Source organism: Panthera uncia, chromosome B4 (genome assembly GCF_023721935.1).
Source record: "Panthera uncia isolate 11264 chromosome B4, Puncia_PCG_1.0, whole genome shotgun sequence".
Classification (NCBI taxonomy): domain Eukaryota; kingdom Metazoa; phylum Chordata; class Mammalia; order Carnivora; family Felidae; genus Panthera; species Panthera uncia.
In genome coordinates this window covers 65,429,327-65,442,939 of record NC_064809.1, presented here as the reverse complement: position 1 = coordinate 65,442,939, position 13,613 = coordinate 65,429,327, and the positions used below count along the sequence as shown (strand labels likewise).

At 34.9% G+C, this 13,613-nt stretch overlaps 1 protein-coding gene and 1 pseudogene across 1 annotated transcript in view; one reads left to right on the top strand and one right to left on the bottom strand.

Moving 5' to 3' along the window:
- ABCD2 (ATP binding cassette subfamily D member 2) overlaps positions 1 to 13,613 on the top strand; it is a 66,100-nt gene that overhangs the window by 33,696 nt on the left and 18,791 nt on the right. The window contains exon 7 of the mRNA XM_049625282.1: positions 12,107 to 12,252. Coding sequence (XP_049481239.1) covers positions 12,107 to 12,252 — 146 coding nt within the window. The remainder of the gene's footprint in view (positions 1 to 12,106; positions 12,253 to 13,613) is intronic.
- On the bottom strand, positions 4,508 to 4,587 carry LOC125920598 (uncharacterized; annotated as a pseudogene).

Sequence of the window (13,613 nt, the reverse complement as noted above, 5' to 3'; positions counted from 1 at the left end):
GGCCAGGATATTATACTTCATATCTTGGGAACATTAATGTATATTATTTTTTGTCAGTACTCTTTTTTTTTAAATTTTAAGTGTTTATTAAAGCCCTGCTATAAGATACTATGTAGGATAGACAGTAAGACATAATCACTCTCAATGTAGAGCTTATGTTAAATTTGGTTATAAACAAAAACATGCAATCAACTTCAATAAAAGTAGGAAAAAGTGCCTCAAGAAAAGCAAGAAATGCTGTAGATGTTCAAAAGGAGGAAAACCATGATATAACAGTGTGTCATTTGACCCAGGTTTTGAAAGTTAATTAGGATTTTAACAGTTGTCATGAATTAGATGTTTCTCCCATGACTAAATAGATCAGAAATGCCTCAGATTCAAGTACACATACAATTATTGTTTTTCTTTTTGGACACTTCTAAGCAAGGTTGCCCTATCCACCTTTCCTCTAATACACCACTCTGAGAAAAGCAAACATTTATTAGACTCACCTCCACTAATATTATGTCATTGATATATCCCGGAAATAACAGTACCCATCCCCTAGGTCCTTAAGCAGTGCTAAAGTGTTCTTCATGCTGAAGTTCTTTGAATTACTTTTTTTTTTTTTAATAAAAGTTTAAACATTTGTTTGTTTATTTTTGAGAGAGAGAGTAAGCAGAGGAGGGGCAGAGGATCCAAAGCGGGCTCTGTGCTGACAGCAGTGAGCCTGATGCAGGGCTTGAACTTACAAACCGTGAGATCATGACCTGAGCTGAAGTCAGATGCTCCACTGACTGAGCCACCCAGGCACCCCTCTTTGAGTTTTTAAAAATTTTTGGTACTTTGTGGGTCTGTCTGGCATTTGTCTAATTTCCACCTAAGGAACTTGTCTCCTCTTTATAAGTAAATGGTACATTTTCCTTATATATGTAATATAAGCTTATATGTTAAATTTTAGTCTGTTAATGCTCCTTGAGAAATATAAAAGATGACATAACTTCTATTATAATCATTACTTCTCATTCTCTTTTGTCAGCAGATATTCTGAAATTATAAAAAAAAAACATTTTATTTATCAGTTCAGTAATTGTTTACTACTTCATTCCAGGAGAGTATATTCAAGTACCATGTAGCTTAATCTTCTAGACTAAATGTAAATACTGCTTAATAAAGTAGTTATGAACCACATTTTTAAGTTAAATGAAAGAGAAAAATCCTAAATTTGATTGTATGTAAGAATGATAGCATGATTAAAAAGATTGTAAAGAAAATTAAATATAGATAGTTACCTCTGACTATCTTTTAATGTATAAACAGCACTTACTGATTATGCTCTGCATAAGTCATGCTAAATAGAATATTTTGAATAATTAAATTGGAGTTCAAAGAGATTAGAGACTTTAATACTTTGAGTTACATAGCATTTCAGAGCCCGAAGTTAGAGTTCATCAAATCTCTGGATATAAATCCCTCTGCATTCACTGCCTCTTATTTTCAGATTAACAAAATAATCACATTAAAAACATCTACCTGTGATTGAAAAGAAAAAATAAACCACTGTTTGACCTTAAATGTTTTCTCAGACAATCATAGTAATTAAATCTTCTTGAGCGCTGTCCCAGATTTATGGGGAATAACAAACTATGATTCTTTTATAGTTTGCATTCACTTTCAAAAATTTCTGTCTTTTTTCAATTGTTTTTCTTAGTTAGATGAGCTTATGACATGAAACTTCTTCTTTTAACAGTGCCAGCATTTAATCCATGCTTTCTGGGATGGCATTTCCACTCATGCCTTTAATGATTTAGCCTATGCATTTTTACTTTTTTTTTTTTTTAACTGAAGTATAGTTGACTAGCCTATGTTATTCTTTACCATAAAGTGAGTTAATATTGATTTTTAGTTGAGAATCTTATGACCTCTTGAAATAATTGATGGATCCTGAGGCATCTTTAGCAAGGGTTAAGTATCTCTGGACTTACTACTTTGTTTTTTGTTTTGTTTTGCTTTTTGTTAATTTAAAATACACTAATTATTATGCATTAGTCACTATTCTACACATATTATATGTTCTTAATTTTTCTGTATGAAAACACATAAAGTTGGCATTAGTATTCCTATTTTATAGGTGAGAAAACTTAGGTTGAAGTCAAGCAGCTGACTACAGCTAACATTTGAACTTACGTGTGTCTGACTCTAAAGTCATTTTCACTTGGGTATTGCTAGCAGCAGGGCATATTTCTCTAAAAAATTACTACTCTCTTGCCTGACCTTGCAAGTATCACCATCTAGGGTTGTTTGGTATGCTAAATCTGTATTAATATTAAGCTATTGTTCAGAAGCAGAGGTCCATACAATGCTAGGGGAACATGGCAATCCCAGGCAATTTTAGCATAGTACTGCCTGTCATTCATTTATGTTAATGTGAAGGAAACTATATTCTTGTGTAACATTGAAATTCCTTTAAACTATGTTCAGATCACTTTCAGATTAGAATATGTTCTCTATTCTTTCGTATTCTTCTAAAACCCACTTATCTATAAAGTTTTAAAAAATCCCTAAAAATATTCCCTTAATTTAAAATCAGTCTTCCTGAAGAGATATAAAACAAGCAAATCTTAATTTTAACAATGGATTATGGCGTTAAAAATCATTATTTAACCTTTATGTTGTCAAAAAAAGAGACTGTATTCTGCAACAGTGCAAGATTTTTGGTTTAAGTAGTTCAACAGAATGAACAAAACACTTAAATAACACCAAAAGCACCCACATTGACAAACTGCATTGCAGGCCAAGATGTGTATGTGTCAAATGAGTTTTGTAGATACTTAAAAATCTGAACATCCTAGGGCACCTGGGTGGTTCAGTTGGTTAAGCATCCAACTTCAGCTCAAGTCATGATCTCCTGGTTCGTGGGTTGAAGCCCCACATTGGGCTCTGTGCTGACAGCTCGGAGCCTGGAGCCAGCTTCAGATTCTGTGTCTCCCTCTCTCTATGCCTCTCCCCTGTTCAGTCTCTGTCTCTGTCTCTCAAAAATAAATAAACATTAAAAAATCGTTTTTTAAAAAAAATCTGCACATTCCTTTGAATTGTTTCTATATAAATACGTCCCAAATCCAGGATTTCCTATTTGGAGGGATAGAAGAACTATGTTACAGTAGACCATCATTTAAGCCACACATATAAAACCAGAGAATGACTATTAGAGAACCAGGAGCATGTGAGATCAGGAGGGAGGTTAGAAGACCTAGTTTGCCTCCTCTCTCCATGGCAGACAGAGTACCCTCATAGTCAATAAAGTATTTTCAGTGAGATCCTTGCTTTCCTTTCCTTTGCTTTGCTTTTTTTTTTTTTTTTTTCTTTTTCCTTTCTTTTGCCTCAGATGTCAGATTTAAAAATGAGGATGTGGCTTGGAAAAGGACCTAAGTAAGAATATAGGGGAATACAAGTTAAATATCTCAATTACCATTTTCCTCTGGGTTTCTAGCTTTCAGACTTTTTGATTCTTAATGAATCTCTAAGTGCAAAAAAAAAAAAAAAAAAAAATAGGGAGAGCCTCTGAAGGACAAAGAATGTGCTTATTTAAGTAAGATGCAGGCTACCCGGACCATTGCCTGAGTGGAATGTTGGTCTGAAAGGGTTGCTGGAATAAAGGAAGAATGTGATATGCTTAATTCAGGGCTACTCATGGAGCCCCATACCCAGTTGGTTACACATACACTGGTCTTGCTGCCCCCCAATTAGACAAATCTGGGCTTAGGGAGTAAGAGTTATTACTAGAACAGACTTTGCCCATGTTGAGTTACTATTGAACAAATCTTTATAGAATATAAGCTAGAAAGGGCATCTGCATATCTGTATGTCACTGGTGGTACCTACTGAATCTAAAGAATAGTATATTATAACAGTGCAATGAACACCTGATGAATGATTGAATAAATGAGTGGATGAACATCTCCATAGATTTGGTTTCTACTGCCAAATCAGTCTGGCTCCATATACTAATTAGGAAGCAAACTATTTATTTTGCTGCATGCACTAGATATGTCACGTAATCCTCTTTATGATATTTGCCACTTCACATGTCCCTTGTAAAAGAAATGATTTTTGCCATGAAGAAGGCTCAGTTATATGGCTGTAGCTAATTCACTTCTTTTCCTTTGCTTTATAACTATTAGACTAAAAGCAAGTAAACTTTGCATAAATATCTTTGGGCAATTGGCTGACAATTGAAAGTATACATTTTGGTACTTCCTGTGTAGTAGTTGGTACAGTTCAGTTTTTTAAAACTCTCTTAAAGAATCTATAAATGTAAACAATTTCCTATAGCTTTCTTTTGCTTGGGAAAATATTTAGGATAATTTTTTTCACATTTAACTCTTCTATGGGTTAATTTATGAAAATAATAATGGAAATAATCTTCCTTTGCTTCTAAAAGTTTTCCTCAATTTATGAGCCAATTATTAGGTTGCACCATATGGAATTAGAATTTTTGTAGGTCAAAAAGTCAAATAATAGGGATTTCAAATGGTAATCTAATATAATGATAAATATTCTTAAAGTTGACTTTTACACTTGATCTTAGCCAAAAGGCCGAGAAGCGATTAAAGTTGACTTTTAAGAAGTTTGCATTCTCATCAGGTTAGCCATACTTTGATTATTCCACTACATTATTCTTATTACTTGGAAATAAATATAGTCCCTGCTCTTCAGGGGGCAGTGCACATCTCTCCTTTGGTGCCTAGGAATAACATTCTAAAAATATAATTTCGATAATAGTTCATATCTCCTTAGTTGAGTATTTCTTCTTTTTGCTACATATTTATTTAAAGAATATTAGGAATGACTTATGCATTGAGGACTCAAATTTAATTCTTGCTATTCATGAGAAAAATCAGATGACATGATTGGTCCCAGTGTGTACATTTATATGAATTATTAATAGCTAGACCTTATGGCTTTCAGATTGCTAACTTCTTATCACTATGGTTACACAGCAGTACTTAGCAGTACCTTATTCTTAAATTTAACACATATCATGTTTAAATCTAGTTAATATTGCTGTGAAATTTTTATAACCATTGTTGAAAATTAAATTCCAGATGACTATGAAACATTTCACATTTTGGGTGATCATTCCAGACTCCAAGCACAAGAGACAGAGCCAACATTTCTCAACACTTTCTCCTTCTTTCTACTTTTGTCTCTATTAAAGAAAAAAATAGAGATACCATGAGTATAAACCCTAAGAAATGTTAATACATTTTACCAAAGCAATCATAAACTGTCAGATTTTTAAATGTTAACACAGAAAAGTGGGAGTAGAATACAAATTATAAGTGTACCCTGAGACATTTGTAATATAAATATAAAAAGCCATAATCACTGCGAATTGACTTGATCTGAAATAATTTTAATTTTACTATTATAACTAATAGTTTTAAATATAGATGCATTTGAAGTCATCCCAGATTACAAAGAAAAACAATTATGATAATTGTTTAAATAATAATTATTATTTAAATTATAATGTGATACCTATGAATTTATTCCAATATCTTTTCCACAGCAAATAGTGGTGATTCTAAATGTTACTTAGAGAAGAGTAAATTGAAACTAGTTAGTGCTTCTTCTTTGATATCTGCTAATTATAAGCAATCTATTTATTTTGTTGCTTGTAGTAGGTATGTTGCAGGATCCCCTCTCTGATGGGCCAGAGCAAGTAAGCTAATAACATTCTGACATGGTAACTGGTCTACCTGAAATATTTAGAAGATGATCTGAATAGGTCTATATGTCTAGAAAGGAAAGTTCAGTAGAGGGTACTTTAAGTGCTTATCAATTCTGTAAAACTCTAGTAGGACCAGAGGAACTTGAGCTAGCTTAAAACGTTAAACTTCAGGCCTATGAGCTGGAAAGGATCACATGCAAATTAATCACATAAACATTGGGTATAAGGTCCTCATCTGTTATGTTTCCGAAGACACTCAGTATCATCCCAACTTCTCTGGATATAGCTTTTCCAGAGAGTTTGGTGGTGGCTTCATAATATTTTTAAATGCGTATATTAATAAAACCTATCAAAATATCCTTAGTTGCCATGTACCTCATTGGACACATATAGAATGTGTTGTTTTTACCATTTTACATGATTTTTAAACAATAATTGAGAGAAAATGGGACTTTAATAAAGCAATATTTGTTGAGTCCTTATAAATATAAAATTTTATAAATTTTTTTATAATTTCATCTGTATTCCCTTTACATAAATTTTCAAACTAGCAGTTTTCATATTCTATTCTATTACATCATTTGATTAGCAAATAGCTCAAATAATAAGTTATGTGGACATATTTGCTGTTCCTCATTTTGCATCATAATATGTTTATGATTTGGCATTTTGCTTAAATCTCACGTTGATTGAATTTTAAATACTTTGTGGCTAAACACCATGTTTGTTTTGTTTTGTTTTGACTTTTATTTCAAGAGTGCTTATTCAAAATGTTATTAGACTTATAAACCCAATAAAAACTTCAGCATTGCAAAAACATATTTACTTTGCCTTATAATGAAGAGCCATTTTGAAATGAATTTCCCTATCTATTCATCAAAGAGAACTGACATATTTCAAAAAGCGTAGCAAAATCATAAATAATGTAAATTAGCCTTTTAAAGAAGTTACAGAGTTTTTCTCAGAGCTCCAAGTTCTTCTTACAAAGAAAGCACATGGAAGGAAGCCTTACATGCATTAATACCTTCGAGGCCCTTATAAGTTGCTCCAGTGAACTAAGTGGTACTCCAGTTACTAAGAGAAGTACTTCTAGGTAAACCCAAGATGGTTTCTTGAGTGTTTAACAGAATACGATTTCTAAAATTTACATAATTATGTACTTGTTATTTATTAATTTTGTGAAAATAATAAAAATTTGCTATGTGGTATAAAATCACAAGTATCTTAGCTGGTTAAATAGGAATTCCTTTGCATCTGTTTTTTTTTTTTTTTTTTTTTTTTTTAAGATGTTGCTTCTTCACATAGGTAGAGAACTTAAGCCTAAGTAGAGGTGATTTTTTTGTGTGTAACAGTTTATTGAGTGCCTACTATGTGCCTATACTATACTAAGTGTTCTGACTACATTGCTTCATTTAAGATTTATATAAACCCACTGCTTCATTTAGTTTTCATAACAAATGCAATAAAGTAAGTTACTCTAAAAATGAGGTAGTTCTAGTTCAGAATTTGGGTCACATTGCTAGTACATAGTGGGATTGGAATTTCAGCCCAGAGCCTATTATCACAACTATGACTCTATACTGTCTTCCCTGAAATGTAGATATAAAATATGATTTCATCCAATATTACCAGTTAATCAAGTCTTATGGTAGAATCCTATAGAAACACTTGTGAAATGAATGTTCAGGTGTATTTTATTCATTGTAGTCTCCCTTATATATTGTGTCATGGCTGTTCTACAGATCAAATTATATCTGAGGTTTATACTAAGGTATAGAATATATCTGTGCTTCTAATTTACTTTGGAAATTAGCAAAAGTACTACCTACTAAGGTTTCCTTGGATTTCTTCCTTAACTTGTCTGAGTACCAGCTGAAAAACTACTCATTGACTCTGATAGTCAGTTTCTATTTTATGCTACTAATATTATTACCAGATATTAACTTAGGATACTGTCACGTTAGATGAATGCTTAATATAATGTAAACAAATAATTATGCATCCTAATTCTGATTTTTTTAAAAAATTACGGTTAGACTGGAGAAGGAAAGATAAAGAATAAGACAGAAGATATAGAAGACATATAGAAGAGAGGAAGATATAGGGACATGGTAGAAGAAATGTGACCAGAAATGGTGTAGTCACTTCAGAAAACAGTTGGGTGGTTCCTCAAAGAGCAAACAAAGAATTATCATATGCCCCAGAAATTCCACTCTTAGGTGTGTTCCCACTGTTTCTAATAGTCAAATAGCGAAAACAACTGGAACATCCATCAACTTATGAATGAATTACCAAAATGTGGCATATTCATACAGTGGAATATTATTCAACCATGAAAAAGAATGAAATACTATGACATGCTACAACATGAACAAACCTGAAAACATTATGCTAACAGAAGGGCCATCACAAAAGACCACATATTGTGTGATTTCGTGTATATGAAATGTCCAGAATAGGCAAATCCATGGACACAGAAAGTATATCAGTGATTGGCAGTGACGGGGAGGAGGGAAGAATGGGGAGTGTCTGCTATTGGGTATGAAGCTTCTTTTTGATGTGAAGAAAATGTTATGGAATTAGATAGTGGCAATGGTTATATGAGCTTGTGAATATAATAAAAAAATCATTCAAAAAGTATTGTGTACTTTACTAGGGTGGATTTTATGATATGTGAATTATATATCAATTTTTAAAATATGGCCAGGGATTCCCATATTTTTAAAGACCCCATTGAAAATCTTTACAGGAATGTATATATATCTCATTAAAATACAAATACTTTTATTTTCAAATATTAGTTAAACCTGTTGTAAAATAACCTTGTGTTATCTGTGCTCCAACTAAATCATTTGCACGTTATGGGAAAATAGGCAGACGAGTGACCTACAAAAATATATTTATATTTAAAACCTTCAACTTTCTCTCTCTCTTTCTCTCACACCCTTCCCCTTTAAAAAGTAAGTTGCAGTAATCATAAATCTTCATCCGTAACTACTTTAGGGTGTGTTTCCAAAGAGCAAAGATATTCTTTAGCATAACCACAGTACAATGATCAAATTCATGAAAATTCACATTGGTATTATTATCTAAACACGCTTTTGGTTCCCAAACTGGCCCCTGTCCCTGGAGGCAAAAGTAGACAGAAGAGACCATTCCTATTTGGCAGGTGGCAGGTGGTAATAAGCAAGGGAACTTACCATATGAGGCTTGTCCTGGGCAGCTACAAGGTGAGTGGATCTCTGCACTCGCCCACCAGAATCTTAAGTTTGTATAGAGGCCTTAACTGGATTCAGTCACATATAGCATCCAGACGGTCCCAATAACACCATGCTCTCTCACTCTGCTTCCTTGGAAACGGTTCCAGCTGTGGGAATGGTAGGCAGAGCATACATTCCAAGCATGTGCGAGGGGGTGAGGAGCCTTCGATTGTCCCAGTCCAGCTCATGGTCAACTGGCAGTCGTGTCCTTCAAATGAGCCCCAACAACTTCCCATATTTAAATTTTCTATTTTTAAATTTCCAATTATCATAATGCTATCCTTTATAATAACTACTTTTTCTCAATTCATTTGCATCTAAGATGCCATGTTACTCTAGTTTCTTTTAATCTCACCTCCTCAGCTTCTCTTTGTTGTTGTTTTTTCTTTTTTATGACATTTATATGCATAGAGTGCAGAACTGTTGTTATTATTTTAAGAAAGTCCCTGGAATTAGTTTTGATTGGTAGTTTCCTGATGCTATGATTCAGGTTACATTTTTTTTTTTTTTTTTTTAGTGCAAGAATACTACCTATTTCCAAGATCTGCTGGGTAACCAAAAGCTTGGCAGTTTAAAACAACATAAATGTATTCTTTCATAGTTCTGGAGGTCAGGAATTCAAAATCAAGGTCTTGGTAGGTCTAAACCCCCTAAGCTCTAGGGTAGAATCTTTTCTTGCCTCTTCCAGTTCCTGGCAGTTTCAGGCATTCCTCTGCCTGTGACAACATAACCCCAATCTCTGCCTGCGTCTTCACATGACTTTCTTCCCTGTGTTTCTCTTCTGCTTATAAGGGCAATTATTGGATTTAGGGCCCATCTGGTTAATCCAGGATAATCTCACCTGGAGATCCCTAGCGCAGTTACATCTGAGAAGACCCATTTTTTTTCCAAATAAGGTCACATTCACAGGTACCGAGGGTTTAGGACTTGGGCATATCTTCTTGGGTCTGCAGTTCAACCCACTACAGTATGTAAATGATGTTGTGTCCTTCTCAGAGGATAACATCAGGACATACCAAATATAGACAGAACAGAAAATAGATTTTTTTTTTTAAAGCATGGATTTATATGGACACTCTAATTCAAATTAAATATTACAGTTCTTTCCTTCTCACCTTCTGTATTTATATCTTCTTTCTTCAGGAGTGAGAACCCTACCTCCTAATATTATTAAAATGTTTACTTCTTTGGTCAATCCTGCAACATGGGTAAAACAATTTCAGAATTGCTACATCTATATGATTACCAACAAGAAACTTGCCAAATAAGGTTCAAGATTTCTTTGTGGTTCTTTTGGCCTTCAACTGAAATAGTGTAGCCATGCACAGGTTCCATGGATCACTACCTCCTCCCCCTTCCGTGTGGTTGTTATTCATTTGATATACTATTCAGTTCATGTGTTTCTGTTTGTACTTAATGTTAAGGTTTCCTCCTTCACCCTTATTGGTTTAATGCTATTTTTTTGAACAATGACATTTTAACATGATTCTAAAAGTAAAAATATATAGAAAGGATACTTAGGCCACTCCCTCCCCTATCCATTCTGCCTTGTTTCTCCAATCTCTAGTAGGTAACCAATTTTACTAGTTTCTGGTTTACTTTGTTTCCTTTTATGAATATAAGCAGATAAATGTATACTTTCTCATTTCGCTTTCATTTTGTATAAAGGTAGTATATTGTATATTAGTGGTTCTCAAATGGGGATGGTTTGGTGCAGGGGGTAATGTCTGGAGACTCTTTATTGGGGGAGGGGCATCTAGTGGGTGGAGACCAGGTAGGCTGCTAAACATTTAGAATACATAAGATAGCCCTCAACAGGGGCGTCTGGGTGGCTCAGTCGGTTGAGCGTCCAACTTCGGCTCAGGTCATGATCTCACAGTCCGTGAGTTCGAGCCCCGCGTCAGGCTCTGTGCTGCAGCTCAGAGCCTGACGCCTGTTTCAGATTCTGTGTCTCCCTCTCTCTCTGACCCTCCCCCGTTCATGCTCTCTCTCTGTCTCAAAAATAAATAAATGTTAAAAAAAAAAAAGCCCTCAACAACAAAGAATTACTGGTTTCATTTATCCATAATGCTGCTGTTGAGAAACCCTGCTATACATCTACTTCTGCACTTTGATTTTCAACATAAAACTATGTTTTGGAAAATCACTCTGTAAAGATGGTCCACATCCTGTTTTACAGCTCCACAGTGTAGATGCTGTAGTTTATTCAGTCTCCTTTGTATGTGCATTTAGGTTGTTTTCAATATTTTGCAATTATAGATAATGCTGTGATGGATAGCCTTACACACTTCTATCTTTGTAATTTTTGAAGTATATCTTTAGAATAAATTGCCAGAAGTGGTTCGAAGGCCAAAATATATGATGGTTTGCCAAATCCCCTCCAAAACGTTGTACATTTTTTCACTGTCACCAGTGTTTGAGACTACCTGTTTCTCCATAGGTTGCTAGTTGAGTAAGTTGTCAAGTTTTTGAACTTTTACCATCTGAAAACTAAGAAGCCCAGTGTAGTTTTAATTTGCACTCATTTTATTATTAATGGCATTTCTCTGTCTCTGTCTCTCTCTTTTAGAGAGAGGGATAGAGGGTAAGCAGGGGAGGAACAAAGGGAGAGGGGAAGAGAGAATCTCAAGCTGGGTGTGGAGCCTAATGTGGGGCTCGATCTCACAGTCTTGAGATCACAACCTGAGCCGAAGTCAAGAGTTGGACACTTAACCAACTGAGCCACCCAGGTGCCCCTAATTAATGGTATTTTTTTTTTTAAGTTTTGCTTGGGCACGTCTCTGGGCCAAAACCTCAAATTTTATAATATTTAACTCAAATAATTTTAGACGGATTACAGAAGCAATGTTTATAAAATACAGTGAAACAAGATAGGTGTTTCTGTGTGAAAGTATCCAACTATTCCTTGAGGAAACTTTTCTTTGTGGCTATGTCTCAATAAATTTTTACATGAACATAACAGAGTATTATCCTGTCATGCCTGAGAGAGAAATACTCGTCACCAGGTAATAAATGTAATTCTAGAAATACAGTATTTAAAACGTGCTCTCGAGCTTTCAGACCACAAGAACGTCACACTGAGTAAACTAAAATGGCTTTGTACGAGGATTCTTATGTGGTTGGTGTTTTATAGGCCATACATGTCTCTTGGGAGTCTTCGCGATCAAGTCATCTACCCTGATTCGGTGGATGACATGCGTGACAAAGGCCACACAGACCATGACCTGGAATGTATTCTACACAATGTCCACCTCTATCACATAGTTCAAAGAGAAGGAGGTAAAGTCTACCATTTTCTAAATGCATTTAACTTTGTTTCAAAAACTAAACTTATGTAAATCATCCCTATTTTAATTTGAACATATGCTATCATTGGAACATAAACACACACATGGACTTCACAGCATTTATTGATTTTCCATTCTTGACGTCCTGTCTTCTGCTAGGGTTGTATTTCCTACAGCACACCAGGATTTTTTATTGTCTGCTGCTAGCATTTGAAAACAGTTTTTTGGGAGGGGCGCCTGGGTGGCTCAGTCAGTTAAGTGCCGACTTTGGCTGAGGTCATGATCTCATGGTTGGTGAGTTTGAGCGCCGTGTTGGGCTCTGTGCTGACAGCTCAGAGCCTGGAGGCTGCTTCTGATTCTGGGTCTCCCTCTTTCTGCCCCTCCCCCGCTCGTGTTCTGTCTCTCTCTCTCAAAAATAAACATTAAAAAAACACATTTTTTTTTAAATGAAAAGGGTTTTTTTCTTCATATTTGAATATACAAGTGTCTCTGAGGCCATCATTAATCTAGATGCATGTAAAATCTGTGGCAGAAATATCCTCCTGTCAAGTTCTCAACTTACATTAAACTTAATAATTTGAAGAGTGGTATCACAGAACTTCTTTTTTGTTTTCAGACCCACAGTCTTACCAATACATTTTTTCCCTCTGTCAAGCAGCACATAGAGAATTAGATAAGATATAGAAACTTATTTTTTTAAGTATTTTTTAATGTTTATTTATTTATTTTTTGAAAAGTGGTGGTGGGGAAAGAGGGAGACAGAATTCCAAGCAGGTTCCATGCTGCCAGTGCAGAGCCTGATGTGGGGCTCGAACTCATGAACTGTGAGATCATGACCTGAGCTGAAATCAAGGGATGGACATTTACCCGACTGTGCCACCCAGGTGCCCCAGGAACTTCTGTGCTGTGTGTTTTATGAACAAGGCATTTTTTTTAAATATATGAAATTGATTGTCAAATTGGTTTCCATACAACACCCAGTGCTCATCCCAAAAGATGCCCTCTTCAATGCCCATCATCTACCCTCCCCTCCCTCCCACCCCCCATCAACCCTCAGTTTGTTCTCAGTTTTTAAGAGTCTCTTATGCTTTGGCTCTCTCCCACTCTAACCTCTTTTTTTTTTTTTTCCTTCCCCTCCCCCATGGGTTTCTGTTAAGTTTCTCAGGATCCACATAAGAGTGAAAACATATGGTATCTGTCTTTCTCTGTATGGTTTATTTCACTTAGCATCACACTCTCCAATTCCATCCACGTTGCTACAAAGGACCATATTTCATTCTTTCTCATTGCCACGTAGTACTCCATTGTATATATAAACCACAATTTCTTTATGAATAAGGCATTTTTGAAAGA